Genomic DNA, 21,775 nt, shown 5'->3' on the forward strand with positions numbered 1-21,775 from the left:
TGTGTGTGTGTGTCTGTGTTCGGGCCAGAGAGAGGGCAGCGAGGGGTCAGCGTCCTCTTCAAACACACTGACTGCACACACACACACACACACACACACGCACACACACTGATACACAAGTGAATGAGTGTTTAATTTGTGAAAATGGAGACAGTGGTGTTGGAGCTGTGTGTGTGAATAGTCGGTGCCCGAGTGTGTGGGAATGCTAACTGTGGGAATCATCTTTTTGATTGTGATGTGCGACTTTCTTTTTGTCTCCGTCTAGCAAAGCGATTCATACGTAACCAGATTTGTTTCTCTGTCATTGAAACCAACGTGGCCTCAGCGTGTTGTACGTGTCGGTGTGTGTGTGCGGGGCTTGTTCCGGCCGATGCGCTGGTTTGTCCTGGATTTTCTTACTGACCTGGCTAATCTCTGGAGTGTGGAGTGTGTAGGAAAGCGTTATTGCATCCTTGATGGATACAGCGGGGAGTTGATCCATACCTCTGCGTGTGTGGGGGTTTGTATAGTGCTTGCCCTGTTTTGTCCCACTTTATTGTCCTTCACAGTGGCTTGGCGCACACACACACACACACACACACACCTATAGATACACAAGCTATTTTAACTAAATCCTGTATTTTGTTGATTAATCTGTAAGTGCTGGCTCCACCGACACTGTTCTCCTGGACTGTCAGAGTGTTAATAATGGACTCAGGTTTAGTATTTAAAGTGACTTTCATTGTCTTTGCTAATAATAGTGAACAATGCATTTTGAATTGTGGTGAACACAGACATTAGAGGCACTCATGCTAATAAAATATTGTTGGATGTATAACTACCTGCAGTGTTTTCCATACATTTAAATGTGCTGATGTCTCAGTGCAGCATCTCAGTAAAGTGTTAAACTGAGACCAAGTCATGACCAAGACCAGAGTCTGACGTAAGATCGAGACTTAGTGCTGCTGAGACCGAGTCGAGACCAAGGCAGGCCGAGACTGACTCAAGACCAGGACCAGAACAGTGTCCAGTCCCACACTGCATGCAAACAGTTGCATTGCAGAAACAACTGCTCTGAAACCTGCAGTATATACGAAGGTAGATCTTCACTAATTCTCTGGTTCTTTATGCTTTTCAAATCAAATCAAATCCAGTTTATTATCATTTTGCTGTACATACAACAGTAGTACGAACAAGACGAGAGAGCGTTGCTTCAGGATCCAAAAGCAATTAAATGAAGAAGTGTTTGTATGTCCTGTTGATCGGTCTGGAGGTTCTTCCCTTAACGCTCCGGAAACGTTTACCCGATGGCAGCAGTTCAAACAGTTCATGGAGAGGGTGTGACGAGTCCCTGACGATGACGTCTCAGAGAGCGTTTAGACACCGCTGTGTGTTTTCGTTTGGATGCTGTTTTGCAGATGAACTTTTAGTGGTTTGGCCACATTGTTGGTAGGATTAGTTCGACATCTCCCTCCCAACAACCACAGCTTCTTCTCCAGGCTTCCACATTCCCAAACTTGGAATGTGTTAAGGTGTGACGGTAATTAACAGATTAGAGTCAAGTTAAGGAGACATAAATCCAACATTGCAATGACAATTTAGTGGTCTTGACCAGCCTTCAAATTAAACCCTAAGTCGTCTTTGTCTGAGACGAGGCGGCACTTAGTTAAAAACGCAGTAGAGACGACGGCGAGACCTTCCAAACGTTGTGAAAGACCCGTTGAGCAAGACCGATCTGTGCAGCACGAGTAAACAAAATATTGTAATAACCATCTGCTGTGTTGATTCTGCTCATTTCCCCTCGAACTGAAGATCATTTGTGAATATAAAAGAGAGAGAGAGTCATAATAAAAAAAAAAAACAATCCTAAAGATTAGCCTGTTAAACGAAGGCCAATTTTTACTGCTATTAAAATCTAATATCGAGCAGTTAGCACACTTTAGCGCTGCTTGTTTTATGAGTACAGCACAACAGCCGCTAACGTAGCAGTAATTTACTTTGCTCCAGAACAGTAATCTTCATTTGCTGGAAATAATTAAGTTTAATTTCAAACAGCACTTCTGTTGAATAACTTTGTGTTTTTGGAAAACATTTTGGAAAAACTGAGAAAGACGTATCGGTTCCCCAAAAACCCGTCGTCCTCGTCGGCTGCTATTGTTGTACCGTAGGTTTACTGCGAAGCAAAAACACATGTGCGGTATTTGATTTGCTACGATCATAATGTGCTCGTGTGGTTTGGAATGCTTTAACTTCAAAAACATGTGTTTGCTTTTTGCTTTCCTGTCTGTCACAAATATCATGTAGACCTTCTTACCTTCCTCCTCCTCCTCCTCCTCCTCCTCCCTTCATCTTCCTCTGCCTCCCTTTGTCCTCGTCTTACTCTCCTCATCAGGCGGCTTTATTATGCAAATCAGTGTTGGATCAGATCACTTAATTAAGCTTTACTGTGCCAGTTTGCGTGCACGCTCGCTCACACTCGCGCACGAAACGCTGCACACTCGCGCTAACTTTCCTTCACACTGCTGGTGCAATGATTGGTATTCTGGACTCTGAATCATGCACACACACACACACACACACACACACACACACACACACTTAGACACACACACACACACACTCACACAAGCAGCGCATCAAGGCAGCAGAAGCATCTCTTTGAGTGCGTATAGATAAACAGACTTGAATCGCGGGGGTCTCTGCAGGTCATTAGCCTGCAGTTAGCATCACATACTGCAGTCAGCCAACTGCTCCGTTTCCATCGCTGCCGAAAAAGCAGCGCATGAGGTCAGGGCGATGATAAAACTGAACATCAGGGTCAGAAATTGATGTAGTGTGCCATTTTTAGGTGCTTTGTGAGAGCTCCATGTGCACGGTTGCTGTTTTTCCCGTCACAGAGGAAGCTTCCTAAACGAGCTCAGGGTGGAAACTGAACTAAAACTACTTGAATCATTGGACCAGTAAGTAGCATATTACATTTTTTATCCATGTCACTGAAGATTTGGCTTCATTTGTTTGAAATAGAATCCAAAAAATCTCCTGGGAAAATATAATTTTTTGTAACCGCAAGTAAGAAATTCAGAAATAATTTTTCAGTTGGGATGAGGATGAGCTCATCAGGTGAAACTAAGATTATTGTAGAAGCCGATAAAAAATAAAGTGTAATAGGCTAATAACGTAATAAAAGTCCTGAACCGATAACGTAATATCTTTTGGCCAAAAACACAATAAGTTGTTGTTGGCCTGGCAAAAATGTAAAAACCAAAAGTTATTAGATTATCGGTTCTGGACTTTTATTACGTTATCGGCCGTTATTACGTTGTTGGCTTCTACACGCCTTTACCATTTATTATTTAACCTTTATCCACACACGAGCTCGCTGGATGAAAGATAGAAGCATCTTAGAAATGATCTAAAATGTTTAGCTTTAGTGTTGCTCATCAAATTTGCCAAACCTGCATTTTGGTAAAAGTTTAGTCTGGAAAGTTAACGTGACTTTAACTCAGAGTCACACCAACATCTGCTGAGGTCCACAGCATGAATCATTTCAGTTGGCTGGAAAAGTTTGTTGGCAGTTGTTTTTTTCTATTAGCCTGCATGCGCAGCTCATGAATTACAGGTTTGCGACGTAATTCATGATTATCTTTTGTTCTGCAGCAGACTGGAATTTGAATCTCTCTCTACTCAGATTGTTTTTGCATTTTGTTGAGGATTCTGTTGACTCGTTTCCAGGTTGTTTACTCTACAAAACTTAGCTGGTTATCTTTAGAGACCAAATTACTCGGTTAGGTTAAAATACACCCATGTGACCTACAGAGCTACGGGTGTTAGGGTGGTGAATCCTCAAGAATAGCGTTTCAAACTACAAACTGCACATGCATCTTACAATTTTACAGCCTTTTTTTTTTTGTTTGAGAAAATGACATGTTTAGTGCCACGGACCAGTCTGGCTGTGACACATTCTGGTGTGAGTCCGGGCTGATGGATGATGGATCCCGGCTCTTCAGGCTCTGGAGGGTTACGGATCTGCGGCGGCGTAACTTCTCCAGTCCGCCATGCCGACTACTGACTCATGAATAAACTCCAATATGTCCCCGGTGTGATTATGGCGGCAAACGACACAATAATTGAACATAACAGAGACAGAACGCGCAGCAATTTGCCCCGAGACGCAATCTATCAATTCTGATGATTGGTTTCATTTATATTTCTGACAAAAAAAATGAATTCATGTTATTGGGTTACGGACATATTAGCGTCAACAAATTGATTGTAATTCAGCGTAATGGATGTCTGCGTGGTAGAGTAACGCTGTCATGAGTTGCATCTCAGTGTGACTTTCTCTTTTTGTGATGCTTGTTGTTGTGATTGTTTCTGGGTTTGCAGCTTTTTGAAAGGTAATCCACGTGGCAGTATTTTTTGTAAGTGTATACAGTAAATATATATATCATATTTAGCATATAAGCTCTCTTCTGCTATTCAGATGGATGGAAACAAGATGAACTATGTTGGATTTTTTGCTGAAAACGTTGCTGTATTTTTAGTTTTTTTTTCCCCCAAACAATGTAGGTACAATTTTTATACAACATAATTGTTAGGCAGAGAAAAATTTCCCACCGAAATGTCTGAAAAACAGGAACACAAAAGAAAGAAAGGCTTTGACCTTTTCCAGATTCTGTAACTTGTTACTGGTTGGCCCGCAGGGGGATTTCATGGCAGGGGGGCAAGATGTTTACTGTTGCCATGTTTCCAGTAACATTACAAGTGGCTCCGGATAAGACTGGCAGCCAAATGCCTACGCTGTCAAAGTAAATAACTTTTCCATTTCAAAGAGAGCTATTCCAATTAAGGGGAAGAAGGATGGAGCAACAGAAAAGGGAAGGGAAAAGCCACAGAAAAGAACTGGAAGCGGGCGGGCAGGATGAAGGGGAGGTGGAGACGGAGGGAGATGGAAGAGGAGGAGAAAGGGAGTGAAAGTCGTTGCAATCTTGTCGGAGTGAAAAAGAAAATAGGCGGGGGTGGTATGGAAACAGGAAATCAATTGTTGGGTCAGCGTTTTGCCTTGGCTCTGTTTGCAACCAGACTGAAGCTTACAAGCGTGCGAAGGAGGGAAGAAAAAAAAAAAGCCCAGAGAAAATCGAGACCAGGACCGAAGCTTCGGATCGGACACAAAGATTTGAGGTCAAGGGCAAGAAGAACTTTCCCACTTCCCCTGTGCGACGCTAATCAATTAACAAGTAACGACGGAGGTCAGAGGTCAGGAGGACACGAGTCATGTGAGCAGCAACATGCTGGGAGTAATCAGGTTCTGCTGATGATAGCAGGGTATTCTAATAAAAGCTTATCTATGCTTGTAATGAGATTATAATCCTATAATGGATTAGCGATTCAGAATTCAATTCTTCACTCGACGAGGACCGCTGGACGTCCTGCTAAGCGTCGCTGGGATTTAGCCAAAATTCACAAACAGGCTCCAGGTTCCAAATAAAAACCGCTCGTGTCGGATTTTCTACCAAGAATGTTGAAAAACTGCGGCAGTAAAACGGCATCCTGGACGCGTTTTAGGCGTCTTTTATGGAAGATAGTAAAGGAATCAAGGGGACGTAATGATTCCTTCTAGTCGCAGCAGCGCAGATACGAAAACAAAAATACAAACTAAAGCTGGGCAACATCTTCAGGATTCAGATTAGGTCAAAAAGAAGGACTTGATGTGACCACCAGACCATCCAGCAGTCAGCTTAATTATTGATGAGGGTTTCCTATGACCTAGACTATTGATTGAGCAAATTGCTGCCCCAGTTATTTTACAACCACCATATCATATAGCTGCTGCAGCTGTGTGTGTGTCAGTGTGTGTGTGTGTGTGTGTGTGTAGCTGCGGTTTAAAGGTGAATGGAGAGATTGTGTTTCAGCTGTCATGATGTAGAGAGTAGCGAGCCGTTGTGTCGTATCTCCGTGAATGTGTGAGCATTTGGAGGAACTTAAGTGGCTGTTTATGTGTGTGTGTGTGTGTGTGTGTGTGTGTGTGTGTGTGTGTGTGTGTGTGAGCAGTGATGCAGTCCTCTCATGCTTGTTCCTGTTGCTGTTATTGATTTGAAAAATAAATAACGGATGATTCCTTTGGGGAAATCTTCATATTTTCCTCCTCTTCCTCCTCCTCAAATATTTTTAAAGCAGTGCTTCTTTTGTGAGTCTGTCTCTATAATACAACCTTAGCCTAACCTTAAACCGTCCTCACCCCAACGTTCAGTCGTTCCGCTTCACGAAGACTATAAAGAAATAGATTCCCCACAATGTGCCCGGGTAAACACATTTATTTCTCCTCAGTATGAGTAACACAAATCCACACATCTTTTAATTAATCACACACACTCTGACATGTGAAAAGGTGCTGTGTTTCCTCTCCTGGGGCGCACACACACACACACTCACACACACACACACACACACACACACACACACACACACACTCACGCTGCTAGACGTGGCATCACTCTATCCGGCCGTGCCCCTCCGCACACCGCTGGCGAACGTCAACCCGACACATCTCGCTTCTCCTCCAGATGAGGAGTGAACCTCCTGCGAGCCAGATCTGATTTTGCCATCAGTCCTCCTTCAGAGCTGCTTTCTGCTCTGGCAGACACACGGGGAAGAAACAGGACCTTTATTATCCTTTTCCAACAGTTATAAAAATATTTTTAAGGGCTGTGGTCAAAAAATACAACCTATCACTTATACTGTCGTGTGAAAACCTCGTGCCCCGAGTGAAGCTTTGGATATTAACGTCCACGCTGAGGGTTTACGAGCTCCTCGCCGCCACTGATAAGTTTCGCGGCTGTGTTACGCGCTGATAAGTCCGTAGAAGTTTATATTTTTGACTTTAAAGTGGAAATTAGGCTGTTTTCCTGTTGACGCGCCGGAGCGATTCATCCAAGTGTAGGAAGACGTGAGGTTCTCGTAGCTTCACTTCTTCACGCTTTCGGCAGTGAGAGTAATTACACACATACTGTTGCTTCGTTTATTTAGACAGAAATAATTCCTCTGAACTGAGAATTTCCTTTTTAATCTGGAGCATCAGAGAGATTTCCGTGGATGCCTCCTAGGTTTCAGCACTGTACTCCTGGTTTGCTGCTGCCTGTGTTTTGCTCTCCTCTGAAGCTCTTGAAACACGCTGCTACCGATGCATCGACAAAAATCAGTTAGGATGTAAAATACAGAAAGATTTACCTGCTGCTGATCAGTCTGATAAGCGCTTTGTGACCTTGTTAAGGACTAAGACCTTCATTTATGTGTAAAAGTCCCACATGTTATCTTAAAAGCGTAAGTCTGGGGGCGCCGCTGTAGCTCACCTGGTTGAGCCGGCGTCCCATGTGCAGGGCTACAGTCCCAACGTGGAGGTCATGGGTTCGAATCCCGCTCACGACCCTTTCCCACTTGTCCTCCCCTCATTCTTCTCCCCTACTTTCCTGTCTCTCTCTGACTAAAAACTATCAAATAAAGGCCAAAAAAATAGCTAAAAATAAAAAAAAGCCTAAGTCTGGTGATCTATACTTTATAAAGATCAAATATTTTAGTGTAGTTGAAGCCTGCTGCAGCTCTTTAATTTAATTAAACGTGCTTAATATGGTTTAATTTTAGTCAATCTCATACATTTCTCATAACATAAATAGGCGGTAACATGTAATAATCCACAGCTGAAATGTGCAATGACTACAATGCCTAACATTTTAAAAAGGAAATTGAATCTCCAGTTTTTTGTGCCTTTTTTTTATAGATGTCTTCAGTGGGAAGCCCAGAGCTTGACTTCAGAGCAGACTTTTAGCCTTTTTGATGTCTTTATCATTCACATACATATAATATAAATGTAACTTCAATTTAAATATCTTGAACATCTCTGGAGTTGATTTTTTTTTTGTAATGCTCAGTGAGAACAATGCCATGAGTGAGGATACAGTAGCTAAATGGAAACAGATCTAGTTGGACGTGAGCCCAGTGGGTTAACTGTTCGGCGGATATGCAGCAGTGAAAGCATCTTTGTTTGGCGCGATCCGACTGTTAGGGGGCATGCACGCTCCGTCAAGGGCTGCTGGTAGCCAGAGGGACCACGTGAAGACCCGCTCTGCCTCTGGTAGAAGCATTAATTCATTTTAACTTCTCTCTATCTGCTATTCCCTTTCATGTTTTGTGTGCGTTTCTGCTAAACTCGCGGTTACCTTTGCTGCACCTGATTGGCCGGGGGGGTGGTGGCTGTCGGCTCTAATTTCCTGCTGCGTCCTCCAATCAGGGTGGTCGAGCGTTGTGGTCGCCTTTCCCGGATCGTAGCGGGCCGTTTAAACGTGCCTCACATGCCGTTAGTCTCACGCGTGGGGAAGGCAGCGGTGGAGTATTTAGTGCAGCAGAGGGACCTCGGTGTGGCAGTGTCAGTGATGGATATGGCAGTAGTATCAGCAGTGTTGGCTTTTGCACAAGTGTGTTGTCCACCACTGGGATCTGTCAGACCTGTTCTGCTGAGCCCACACATTCTGCTGGCTCGCTGCTATTGCTGCCGGCCATTTCTTTAATCTTCTGTGTGTGTGTGTGTGTGTGTGTGAGAGAGAGAGACTGAGGGAAAGCAAGCTTGTTTGTCTGAATATGTGCGCAACAGTGTCGTATTACAGCGAAAAGGTCCGTGTTTGCATTTTAATAAAACTCTGTCGGGTCAAATCAGCGTCACCGTCCTCGATGTCGCTCAAGTTTTAGGAGTTTGGTTTATTAATTGTTGGGGAATTAATCAAACAAATGCTCGTTTGTGTGTTATAATGGTTCAAACTTTAACTGAATCTTATAAATCCTGCATGTTATTTCAATTTCCAGTCGCTGTGTGCCAGCAGCAGAGATACTTCCAGTTTTTTTTTACTCTTGATGTTAAACTCTAAATGAGCATCATGGAAAGAGGCATTTTGTTGGCTTCGCCGCCTCGTATCCCATCACCGAATCTGAATCAGATGACAGAGGTTTCGACCTGTGGTGGAGGAGAAGAAAGCAAAAGTGGAGCTAAAGAGGTGGAAAAAAGGAAGAACACAAGAGATCTTTTTTCTTTTCTTCTCCCCTTGATCTTCCCTCCACATATACTTACACATGCGATATACTTTACGCAGGTGGAGTGTCACCCCACTTGCACAGATTGCAACAGATTTGTGGTGAGTAGGAGTTAAAAGAGCTGCTGAGTGCAGATTTAGTACCACAGATATTTAAAGAGAACATCCCTTTTATCTGAGGGGACAATTTGCATTATTCATGTTGTGCCTTCTGAGCGCCGAGCAGAGGAGGAAATAGAGACAAAGACATTTCCCAGAATTATTGTTTTTACTTGCAGTCAATGGATTCTTGTTACGTTAACGGCAGATTTACAATCAGTCTCGTTCCCACAGTTTGTTTATGTGTGAAGGAGAGAGAGCGGGTGCATTAAACACTCCCCCATCACTCATTTCTTATTTGCCATTGTTGTAGGTGCTCCGAAGAAGAATGCAGCCATTATATAGCTGTCGATGTGCTGCTTCAGCACGATGCTCATGTGTCTGTCTCTGCTCTTTTGTCTCCAGTGTGCAGGGCAGGCTTCTACAAATCCACCCTCGGGAACATGGAGTGTTCAAAGTGTCCGCCGCACAGCTTCTCGCACCATGAGGGGTCGCTGCACTGTGGCTGTGAGAAGAACTACTTCCGCGCTGAGGGAGACCCCGCCTCCATGGCCTGTACCCGTAAGTGTTGGTTAGCATTAACACGTCGGGCTGATGCATCATATAAGGACTCAGCGGCTCCGTGATGTGTCCCGTGATGCTCTAAATGCCTTCAGACGTCTTCAGATGCTTTTAGGAATCAAGGTTTTTTTTCTAAAATGCTTGCAATTATCTACAAATATCAGTTTTGGTATTAATGGTATCAAGATTATGCAATTTCCCAAATCACCAGCGGAAACAGTGACAAAGAGGGTTAACATTCCTCGTTTGTTTAAAGGTCAGCGGAGCCACGACTACCTGGGAACTTTTTACTACCTTTTCCGCTCCCCGTGTGATGCTCTTTTGTCTCCGTCTGATGCAAATGGATTGCAGATGCCTCCTGCAAGCATTCCAAAATGCATTCCCGCTAAAACTATAAATCACTGCATTCCCTGATGTCAGATTATGAATACATCCATTACTAAGGGGGATAGAGGGAGAGAGAGGGGAAAAAAAAAAAAAACACAGCGTCGAGAACAGTAAAAGAAAAAAACTCAACGCCCACAGCCATAGACAGAATCCTAATTAGAAAGACAGTCACGGCAGGTCCCTGTTGTGATTATCTCAACATCATCTTGTCAACTACGCAAATTTCACCTCATTGGGACAGATTGAGTGATGCAAGAGCTGAAAATGAATAGATAAGTTGTTGGAAGATAATGATCATAATTAGGGATTTTACTGTTAACGGTGCGACGGAGGTTGTTTCAAGTTGACTCTGGAATTTTCCACGTGTTGGCAGGAAAATGTCAGGGCAGGAGAACATTTAGCAAAGAAAAACTGTGACATATACCTCCGATTGTTCAACAGCATTTCAATCTATTCAACGCGAGCCATTTCTGTAACAGCTGTACAAACACCACAGCGCCGTATAAACCACAGTTCATCCGCTAATTAAAAATGCATCATCGCGCTGCAGCGAATCCAAATTAGCACAAAAATGTAAAACACGTGCCGGTCCACCTTGCCGATCGGTGCAATCAAGAGGGAGGAAAACAGAGAGGCTGTGAAATCACCAAAATATGAAGCTGCAGAGGATCGAGGATGCACGTGAAGGGCTGCAGCATGCATGTACAATATGATGCACAACAGTCAGGAAGTAGAAGTAAAGTGATCATCAGTTATAGCCAGACAAGGCAGCACCAGTTGTCCTGGTTGCATTTATTGAAAGATCGGTTCAGGCATCTCGATCAACTTGTGTTGATTCATGTTGAGCAGAAAGATGCTCCATGAAGGTGCTGAGCTGTGATTGTGATTTATACACTGATCTTACAGCACTTTGAATTTACTTTGCTTCAGATGATAATCTTGACGTCTATGCATTATGTTGACATTTTGAATCCGCTCCCCTGCTTGTATACGTGCACACAGCTGTGCAGATAACAGCTGATGTGACTCACTGGTCCTAAACTTTAATGTGGTCGGTGCAATTAGTAATTAGTTGGATTTAGCCGTTTGGTTTCCGAGGCCTATCTCCAACATGCTTCAGGGGGCTGCGTTTCACTTTGAGGAACTTTTGGAGTTTTGTTCTTAGATTTCAGACCCATCTTGGATTTGCTTGCAGATGCCATTATCTGATGTTCTTTACAGCTAAGGTTTCCTCTTTGTTCTCGCCGGCACAAACACATAAAAGACCGTAATGCAGATTACTGAGACAGGAGCTATGCAAAGTTTGGAAGTGAAGTAAATTCTTCAAACAAACTAAACAAAGCATTTTATCTCAAGACACAATCCAGTGAGCCCATTTCAATCTCTCTCCCTTTCCTCCGCCTGCTCAATTTCCCAGCTGAGTTATTTGGCAGTTTTGTTTTGTCCTCCGTGTAATTAGTCATGGCTTTGATATAAGAATCCGGAAATCTGTTTGTAATAAGACATTTTTACTTTTATATGTCAGTCAGACTTTGACAGAGACTCACTTTTTCTTTTTCAGACCGAGGCTGTGTCGTGCTCTTTTCTTCTCTTAGTGATTCGGAAACAGAAGAAGAAAACAGACAGACGCGAGTGAATTCGCAGACTTTGTGATAACTCAACCCTGATATTACTCTAATTAAACTACAATACCAGCTGTTCTTGTGTATACATTGCACATCACTCACGCCGACAGCTTCCTTAAATGCATACGTCAAATTAAGTGCTCTGTGTTAGCAGATAACAGACCAGGATAAAATGACAAATTGCCTTTGAAAAGTGCCACTTATTTGACATTAGAAGAAAAAAAAGCAAAAGAAGACAACACCTCTAATGGAATAAACACATGCCTCAGCCATAGCTAGGTGTAGGAGGACATCTTGCTCCTCTCTTTAAGTCCCATTAATGTACATATTAAAATAATCAACACTTTAGCTGCTCCAACATTGTGTCTCAAAAAGAAATTCAGTAAAATTACCATTTGAGAGGACGTTTAATCCTTACGGTTCGTCTTACTTGCTCTGTGCTGTTAAATCAAACTCTTTGTACCGTCAGCCTGCTGATTGATGCTCATACTGCTGCTCCACTTCCTCTTACTTTGCACTCTCTCTTTTCTTCTATCATCTTCCCACTAATCACCTTTTACTGCCCTGAAACTCTTCCTCTGTAAATCCAACGACCTCCTCCTCCTCCTCCTCTTCATATCATCTCATCTCTCCTCTGTTTTTCAGGACCTCCTTCAGCTCCCCGCAATGTGATCTCCTCCATCAACGAGACCTCGGTCATCCTGGACTGGAGCTGGCCGGAGGACGCCGGAGGACGCAGGGACATCACCTTCACCGTCCTCTGCAAACGCTGCCGAGGCGTCGCCGCCAACGGCAGCAACAGCGGCACCCAGCGCTGCGAGCCTTGCCGGAGCAACGTCCGCTTCCTGCCGAGAGCCGCCGGCCTCCACAACACCACGGTGACGGTGGGCGACCTGCTGGCCCACACCAACTACACGTTCGAGATCGAGGCGCTGAACGGCGTGTCGTCGTTCGCGCCCAAGATGAGGCAGTACGCCGCCGTCACCATCACCACCAACCAAGCTGGTGAGAAAGCAGACGACTGACGACATGCACTCAGATAATCAGTAAAAACAGGCGATCATTTCCAACCACGTATCTTTTAAACAGACGCTGCAGCAGGTAATTTCGCTGAGCAGCTGATCGTTGAGGGTTTATGCGTCACTGAAAGGAGCTGACTCATTGAGGTAGAAATGTCAAGTGTTCTTGACTTGAAGCTGCGATTCCCAACTCTTAGAAATGATCTTACATTAACAAGCGCCTCCGACCCACTCACAGGCAGCTGAGTGCATCCTAAAGGAGAATTTTTTTGTTTATTTCAACATGGCATGTTTCCCATTAATGCTTTCTGAGGGAAGCTCGTTTTTACATGAATCACTTCAGGTAGGAGGTGCTCGCAAATAAACACAATTAACTGGATTGCAAAACCTGATCTGCCAATTTCTGGCTTTTCCATCTTTTCATGCCCACAGACGAATACAATCTGCTCATCAGTCAGTCAACCTATTGATACCAAGGCTCATTGATTATCTCTCGTCTCATCCCTGACTCTAATGCAGAGTTTTCTGGAATGTCAAACATGCCAGAAGTTGGGTTTCTATCTGGTATGTAGGATGAGTTTCTGAGTTTAATAAATCTCTGCAGCGCTCCCACTACAGCAGGATCCACATATTCATCACTAGTAAAGGAGAAGAGACTTCAAATGTAGGTTTCTGACGTGTAAGCTGCCACGTACAGAACAAGTTACTGCAGTCAAACTGAGGTCAGCTTCAGGATGAGTCCATCAGAAGCTGTAGGAACGTGTTTAGCTTCTTCTGGACGGTATTATTTTTCCACTGATTCGAGGACATTCTTCGTAGTGCACCAAACCAATCCGACCTGCCACCGCTCAGAGCTGCATTATTTGCCTCCAGCAGCAGCTAAAACAATCAAAGTTTACTTTTTAAACTAACTTCCACTCAGTGGCATTAATCATTAAGGGTAGAGAGCTGAAAGCTGTAGGCAGCGTTAAGCAGCAATTTATAAATGTTTAATACGTATTAAAGCATTTCTCCTACAAGACTTTGTTATCTATGTGTTTCTAACATATAGCGCCTTACAGGGAGTTCACTGTGGGTTGTTCATTTAAGATATATTCATTTATTTCTTTAACACGTCTGAGACCAACTCTGCTCTTTTACTACACATCAAGAAGGAACAACATGCATCTAAGATTAATGTCAAAGATGGAGCAACTCCATGACTTAAGGGTTTATATCTGAACTGCAGATTGAGTCCAGCCCATTAGCTTATTTCTCACCATTTTTGTAAACCTAACAGAGACATAAAATGTCCCAAAACAGCATCGAATGCTTAAAAAAAATTATTAAAAACCACGAGATACATAAATGTATGCAGATATCTTCTATAGTAGCTGAGGAGTGCTCTTACGTGATCTCTAAAGCTAAGTTTAAGATCAGAAAACAGGCAAAACTGATTGAAGAACCGACCGTCAGCATTTGTTCGGCTTATTAAGGACCTCCAGTACTTTAAGGAAAACAAGACTTTGTGTAGGAAGTAGCAAAGGTTTGTCTTCTCCAGCGTCACATCAACACTTCGTAAAACTTTTTCTTTCTAATTGTGGAGTCTGAGGAGTTTTCAAGGTGTGATGAGTCAACTCAACTAAACCAATCAAGTCACCAAATGATCCTTCAGACTGAGCTGCTTGATTAGTTACCGGTATATGAACACTGGCTTTAGGGGGACGCTATGGAGTAGATGGTACTCACACATGAAGAAATATTTTTCACCTGAACATAATACCACAAGTGTGTGAATAAGAAGTATAGCAACGAGCTAACACACTGATAGCATTCTCACCCTCTGTCTCCCCCTCCATTTAAATATCCTTATCATATAATACAGCGGTCCGATGGTTTATGTGCCCCAAACACATGCACTCCAGCCATCACCCTGGACATTTACAAGACGATCCCAGGCCGCTATTCTCTTGTTTAACGACCAGGATCAAATGTCTCCCTCTTTCGGAAAAAAAAATAGCCCCTCCTTTTAACAGACTCTTAACGTGAAGATGGTCTCCTAAAACTCCCATCAATCTTTTTATACAAATATCTCTCCACACATCCAGCCCTTAGAAGAGCAAGGAGGCAAAGGGAAGTAGTGCTGTGAAATTCCAAGGGTAAAATAAATCTAGCTGCAGCAGAAAGTGCCAAACCTCAGAAATCCCTGACTCTAGTCAGGAATGTGCAAAGGTCTCACTCTAGTTCATCAACTTATTTTTCCTTTTCCCTTCTCTCTGCACTCCTCTCCTACACACTTTGCCGATAGTTTTCTGTCAGCTGGTCTTCTTTCACCCGTGTCTCTTCGGATGGACACTGAGGATTTTTCCTTCTACCTGTCACTTTCCAAACCTAAACCGCACCCTGACATTCTCCTCATATTTATGTGGCTTTTTTTTTTTTTTCTTCCAAACCTTGAAGGCTGATTTAGCACTTGGAAGGTTGTTTTCGACCAAAGTGAACAGATGGGAGTCTCAGTCATAAGTCGTCATACGGCAAGGTCAGTCTCCATCACATGGGTGATGATAGGCAGATGGCAAGAGCTATGAATTTAGACTGAGTGGTCAAAGTAGGTATGCCTTGAAACTGAATGTCGTGAGACTCGTTGTACCCGAAGCCCTTTGCTTGCTGTCCATGTATTATTTCAAGAGTGTATTATTCTACAGGTTATTGGGAGTGTATTGGTTCAGTCACTTAAGGAGTTTTATCTTTTCTAAAGTCTATAAAGTCATTATTGAGACAACTGAAGAATGACACCAAAAAGAAAGAAGCATTAACTTAAAATATTAAAGCAGCGCCAAGCTAGTTGTGACAGCGCAGAAGAATTACTTCACACCTGGGTGTGCTTCACGACTAATGGTGCAAAAAGTAGAGAGATGGAGTTAAACTCACAGATTTTCTGACTTGAATTCTCAGGCTTTTTTTTTTTGCTGTGCCTGGATTACAAAGTAAAAGGATTTAAACTGTAAAAAACAGGCAGCCTCTGCACCAGCTGATGCTTGTTTGTCTTATTTCTCTGAGTCACATACTGTGTCTATGCATCTGTGTGCATTTATTACAGCACCTGTTGTTCAATTCCAAGAGCTGTGCCTCTGTCTGTGTCTCGGTTACTCGGTAAAGCGCTGATTTCTTTGTTTGGACAGTTTTTCAATTATGATGATGACCGCACAGCTTTAACCTGAGAGTGTTCTCCAAGGCAAACATACGGCGACGGTGCACACACAGTGTAAAGATGAATACATTCAATCACACTCATGCAAACTTCCTGAAGAAGAACCTCGTCAGACTCTGAATGTGCAAATGCGACGGCCTGTTTGTACAAACATCACACACACGGACAGACGTCTGCTGTGTTTGCTCTGCGTTGTCACAACTGGTCTGAACTATAAGTGACAGGGGACAGACGTGACCTCTTTTAAGTGACAAAATGAGGATGAGCAGTAAATATAGATTTTGTGTGTGTGCGTGTGTGTTCACTGAAGATAAGTGAGGACTCAAGTAATTTATTGCTGTAACGAAAAAGGTCAGAAGGGATTAAAAACCACAATTTAAGAAAAAAAAAAAAGACAATTCAAATGAAAGAGATGAGCCACTTTAGCAAAGCTTTGGAGTCTTCTGTTGGTAAGCATGATAATCTGTGTGTGGCTAGTCGGGGGAATTCTCTCTGCGATCTGAATATATATTAGATTTGAAGAGGGCTTATCAACACGGAGAGGCCTGCGTGTGCTCAGAATCTTGAAAACCATCTTAATGTTTGAGTGATCATCAGGAGTGATGGATCTTGGTCTTTCCATATCATAGATCAGCACACACACACATGCAGATTTACACACATGCATGAAACACCTCGACCCAATATCCGCCGTACACACTCACGCTCCTCCGGCCTCTCTCTCTGACAAATATCTCAGCCTGCAGCTGCACACTCTCCATCAGCCCTCAGAGTTTACAAGGATTAGGTATGTCAGTGCACCAGCCCCACCCGTCTGTACACTTTCTCTCGGATAGGCGCACACACACACACATATAGATGCCAAAGCTGTTAAAAGCTGGATTAAGTGTTTCCCTGGGAAGGAGCAGTGTGTCCGGGCTGCGCTGTCAAGGTGCTGTCAGATAGCGCTCCTCCTCCTGCCTCCTTTGCCCTCCACTTGTTGTCATAACTATGCAAACAACAGAGTGATGCACATGCAGAGCAGTCCAATATGCAGTTGAACTCCACCAGGTACGTGTGAAGATGCATGCACGGGCAAATCCTTTTCTATTTTTTTCTTTTTTGTGATGATGAAGTTGTTGCAGCACCTCTTTTCATTGAATTCTTTAACATTATTTCTACCGTCTCCTCCAATAGCCTTCCTTTGTTGCATGGCATACTTAGACGAGCTCCAACAGCTGCGTCGCGTCCCTCAAATCACAAGTGAATGACAGAAGGCCCGTTTCTGAGAATATTACAGGCCTGGCACGCCGTATCAGCGTTACAGTTATGCATCATACAGAAACAGAGAGTGACAGCAAATTAAGTGCTTGGCAATAGACATGCAGAGAAAGATAGAAAGGGAAGCGTGGAGAAGGAAACGGAGGAGGAGAGGAACTTGAAGCTGCCTCCGAGCGACCCAGACGCAGTAAATCATTACCACCATAAACCACAGAGCCAATAAAAAGCACAGCCTCACCCCGCTATCAGAACCAGAGGGAGAGGAGGAGAGGAGGAGCAGGGGGTATAGAAACAGATTCTCCCCATCTGGATTCATTACAGGAAGAAAAAATAACTTCCCGCGGAAACACACACCAGCGTATGTACACACACTCTAGACGCATTCTGCAGCCATATAATCACAATCAAGAAAGGCTTGAACATTTCAAAGACAAACATGTTTTTTCCTGTGGTCTAATAAAATTAAAAGTCGATGCCTCAGATGCCGAGCTGGCCCCGGAGCTGCCTGGCAATTAGAGAGCAGTAAAAAAGGGAAATGAGAAAGGGAGCGAAGGGAGAAAGAGAAGGAGACGGGGTGCAGGGCTTGATAGAGGCAGAGATGTGCTGAATTTCTAGATTGGGACCATGTGAAGTCCCCGAGGCGAGGCGACGCATGGGTGAAGGATTGGCAAGGAGGGCTGGCCAGGGAGAAAGAAACAAACCAAAACGAGATGGTGACCAGCACAGAGAGAAAGAAGATTGGTTTCAAATATGAAATATAACAAGTTTCGCCTAAAAAAATGCAGTGGAAGGATGGGCACAGCAATAAATACGGAGGATGAATTATTGTGCTGTGGTAAGAATCTGTTTCCTGCGATCTAAACAAGATCTCCCAAATGTTTTTGTGTAAAATTTAATATACAGTTGAAAGGAGGTATTCTTATCAGAGAACTGTGGGAGTAACCGAGCACAGATTTGTGTGTCTTTTATTTTGTATGCCTGTTATTTCTCCTTCTTTTTCTATTTAAAGATGGCAGGGTGGTTTTTTTGTTTGTGTTTTTTTGCTGTGTCTGCTCAGCTATGGTCACTAATGTATCGGATAACAATGACTCTGTTCCTCAGCATTTAAAACTTTATGTTTGCCTCGGAAAGAGCCATTTTAGGATCGTATATATTCACGGTTTAATCTGATTTAATACTTGATTTTATCTACAGTAAGACAGATATGCAATCCAGTAGCAACAGACAGTTGTTCCTATAAAACAAAAAACAACAACATGCTGCTACTTTGAGGTTCGGTTTAATCTGTACAGGTGCAGATGTGGATGATATTAAATAAAATTTAATCAGCATACCTATTTCAAAACAGAAACACTTTTCAGTTTACAGTGAGATGGGAAAAGTTTTTTATGCTTTTAAAATGAAAAGCTCCCAGAAATGTCAGCTGAGGACAGCTTTTGATTGATTTGATTTCGTGGGTGGAGGTGAAGTCGTCTTGTCTCAGTGTTGTTCACAGTATTGCTTACACAGAGGTTAAATGTACCGGTGTGTCCCTCTGAGATTGTGTGTTTGTTTGTGTGTGTGTGCACATGTCAGTTGTATTAGTGCACATTGTCCTGTTCCAGTCACAACCCCGGGCCACAGCCTGTAATGTGGCCCCACCAGGCAGCAAACTGAATTAGGCTGGCAGGAACTACAGACAATTGCCAGGATTCAACACCGGGGACTGAACTTCCACTGAACCTCCTATAAAGGAACTCACTCTGTCTGTCTGTGTGTCTCCTGCCCAGCTCCCTCTCCAGTAACCGTGATCAGGAAGGAGAAGACGTCTCGTAACAGCGTCTCCTTGTCGTGGCAGGAGCCGGAGAGGCCCAACGGTATCATCCTCGACTATGAGATCAAGTACTACGAAAAGGTGGGTGCAGAATGTGTCCCTCTGAGCCTCTCTGGACCTCGTTTGCCTTTGAGCAAGGCAGCAACCTGCATTCTGAGGGGCGTTTTGGTTCTCCCTGAGAGTAAGATGAGAAGGCCGTCGCCGCTCTCGGCATATAAAGGCGAAGAGATTTATTATTTTCAGACGTATCCAGCCTGGCTGTGTCTGCCACGGCTGTTTTAAAGAGAATTGGTTACTGCCTTCAAAGATGGCACCACATTAATTCCTTTGAACATCTCTCACCGTGTGTGCCCAGCGTTCCTCCTCACGCTCGCACCTTCTGAGGCCGGTAGAGTCCATTAGAGTCCCTCTCTAGCAGACACAGTTAGGTGCACGCACGCCTAAAACTTCCTCTTTCCAAGCCGATTGAATTTCTTCTGGCTGCGCGCACGCACGAATGGAACAACGTGATTTGATTACGCAGCCTAACCCTAAACTTTCTGTGCCTTCCAAAGGTTATTGGAATTAATGGATACAGTTCTGATAATTCTGTTGTTTTTGGGCGATTTGGAAAAACTCATTCATTGTTCAACAGCCGCTCCTTTTCTAATCATGGGCCAGTGAGAGTCGCACGCTGCCAGGAGCTGCAGTACCAAGTGTGGCCACAAGAGCTTAGAGCTGGACATGGAGGTTTACTTTCACCCTTTTCTCCTAATTGCTGCTGTATTTACTATTAAAAGTGGTATAAACCTTTTAATCTAACTCAAATAGAAGGGTTTGTTTTGTTTTAAAAGAAATCTCTCTATCAACGCATATCGAAAGTGCACGAAATTTTGTGTTTCTCACTTTTAAGTCCACACTCAATAACTCTTATCACACTATATTTGGCTGCTTTTATAAATTCAGTCATGAAGTTGTGCTTATATTTGAGTAAAGGTGAATGTAATAGTTGCAAATGTAGTTATTCTGCTATCCTGTTAGTTATACAGAGACACTAAAAAGGCTTTTCGTGCAAAGATGACATTAAAACCAACACTTTCCATGATATCTTATTGCAGCAAACCAAAAGCATTTTTTCCCCCTCGACCGTCCTCCACCCTCTCCTCCTCCTCTTCTTCTTCTTCTTCTTCTTGTTTTTCTTTCTGTCTCCATTCATCTGTTCCCCACTTCTCCTCCTCCTGCTGTCCTTTATTTTTTACCTCTCATCTCGTGTTTCCATCTTCCCCTCCGTCTCCCATGCTGTCCTCCTCTCCGGTCCGCTCCTTAATGGAGACAAGTTTTATGGCAGACAGTAAATGCATCTGTGGGGTCCCTCATTCCTCTGTGAGGGGAAATTAGTGCAGAACGAATTACACTGGCTTTCAGCACCAATGCAGTGCTATGGCTGACATTTGATGGTGAAATTAGCCGTGGATGCAAGTTTAATCACTCTGGCAGATTCAGTGTGTGTATATGTGTGTGTGTGTGTGTGTGTGTGGGGATATGTGTGTGTCCCAGATCAGTTTGCTTGAATGCCAACAGTGGCCCCTAATCTCTTGATTAGTAGGCTGACAGAAGCTGTTTCCTCTCTAAACTCTGGTCTCTGCTCAGCCATCCTTACCTAAGACGTTAAAACAAGGCCAGAAAACAGTGAGAGGAAAAGTTAATGAGTGATACTGGGTCACTGCAGGTCCCGTTCTCAGCTGTGGTTTTGCAGTTGCACACTCATCACAAATGCATGTTAATTTAAAAAAATAAAGGACAGGGGGAAATTGAAGGGTGGAGTTCGAGGAAGAATCTTTTATAAGGACGAACCTCTGGGGATTTTCAGTGCTCCTCGGTAATCGCCTCGTCTTTCAGGAATTACTGGAGACACACAAACAGGCATAAGGTTCCCAGAGGATTCTCTACAGCGGCCATACATACCCGGGGATCTTAAACCTCTCACAAAAGGCTCTCCCATGCAGAAGAGCAAACTTGGACAAGCGAGGGAGACCCCCGTAACCTTCCAGGATGGAGGCCTCTTCGTGTGGCAGGCAGAGGCACCTAGCATGCCAAGGATCAGGGCCACGGGAGGACAAACGCTGGGGCACGAATTCCCCACACCAAGACCACACCGTGACTCACTTATGAGACAGAGAGAGGCTTTTAGAGACACATACACGGACACGCACAGACATAATTGCATATACACATAAACAGGATGGTGAAATGGAACACAAAAACAGACCGACAAAGATTAAAAGAGAGAGCTTTTTTCTTGCTAAGAAAGGGATGCTCAGATTTGCGACATCAGCCAGACTTTCTGCTTTTCTGCGGTTTTCCGTCTGTATTTACACAAGTTTAAAACAGACATGCACAGTGTAGACAATCATGTAATCCAATAGCGATCTGCAGATGACTCCGGCTCGGCTTCTGTCACTGCAGAGAAGTCGACGTTTTGCCAACAACCACATAACATTACTCAAACCAAAATACTTATGCAGTCGGCAAAAATCCACAGCGGAGCGCCGCGTTCTCGGGGTCAGGCTGGAAGTTATACGGTTACAGCGTTGTGATGTTTAAAAAGTCAAACAGCGTTTTGTGTAAGAAGCACGACAAGGAAAAGTTTTAGAGCAGCACTGTCAAGGGTGAAGTATTTCATTATTAACATGTAAATAAACACGGATGTTCCTACTGGGAGCTCAGTAATGTGTCTCCTTAACTTCTTATGCTTAAGTTTCCTGCCAATTAATTAAAAAAATAGA

The 21,775-nt window shown here is 43.5% G+C and overlaps 1 protein-coding gene across 2 annotated transcripts in view; it reads left to right on the forward strand.

Annotated features, from left to right (window-relative positions):
• The first annotated feature begins 9,565 nt into the window (after window positions 1-9,565).
• Window positions 9,566-21,775, forward strand: part of epha3 (eph receptor A3) — a 42,935-nt gene continuing 30,725 nt past the window's right edge. For both annotated transcript variants that reach the window (XM_008277491.1, XM_008277499.1), the window contains exons 1-3: window positions 9,566-9,716; window positions 12,374-12,733; window positions 18,967-19,091. In XM_008277491.1, the coding sequence (XP_008275713.1) occupies window positions 9,599-9,716; window positions 12,374-12,733; window positions 18,967-19,091 (603 nt within the window). In that variant the 5' untranslated portion in view covers window positions 9,566-9,598. The remainder of the gene's footprint in view (window positions 9,717-12,373; window positions 12,734-18,966; window positions 19,092-21,775) is intronic.

This window comes from Stegastes partitus, unplaced genomic scaffold (genome assembly GCF_000690725.1).
Source record: "Stegastes partitus isolate 25-593 unplaced genomic scaffold, Stegastes_partitus-1.0.2 Scaffold3, whole genome shotgun sequence".
Lineage (NCBI taxonomy): Eukaryota > Metazoa > Chordata > Actinopteri > Pomacentridae > Stegastes > Stegastes partitus.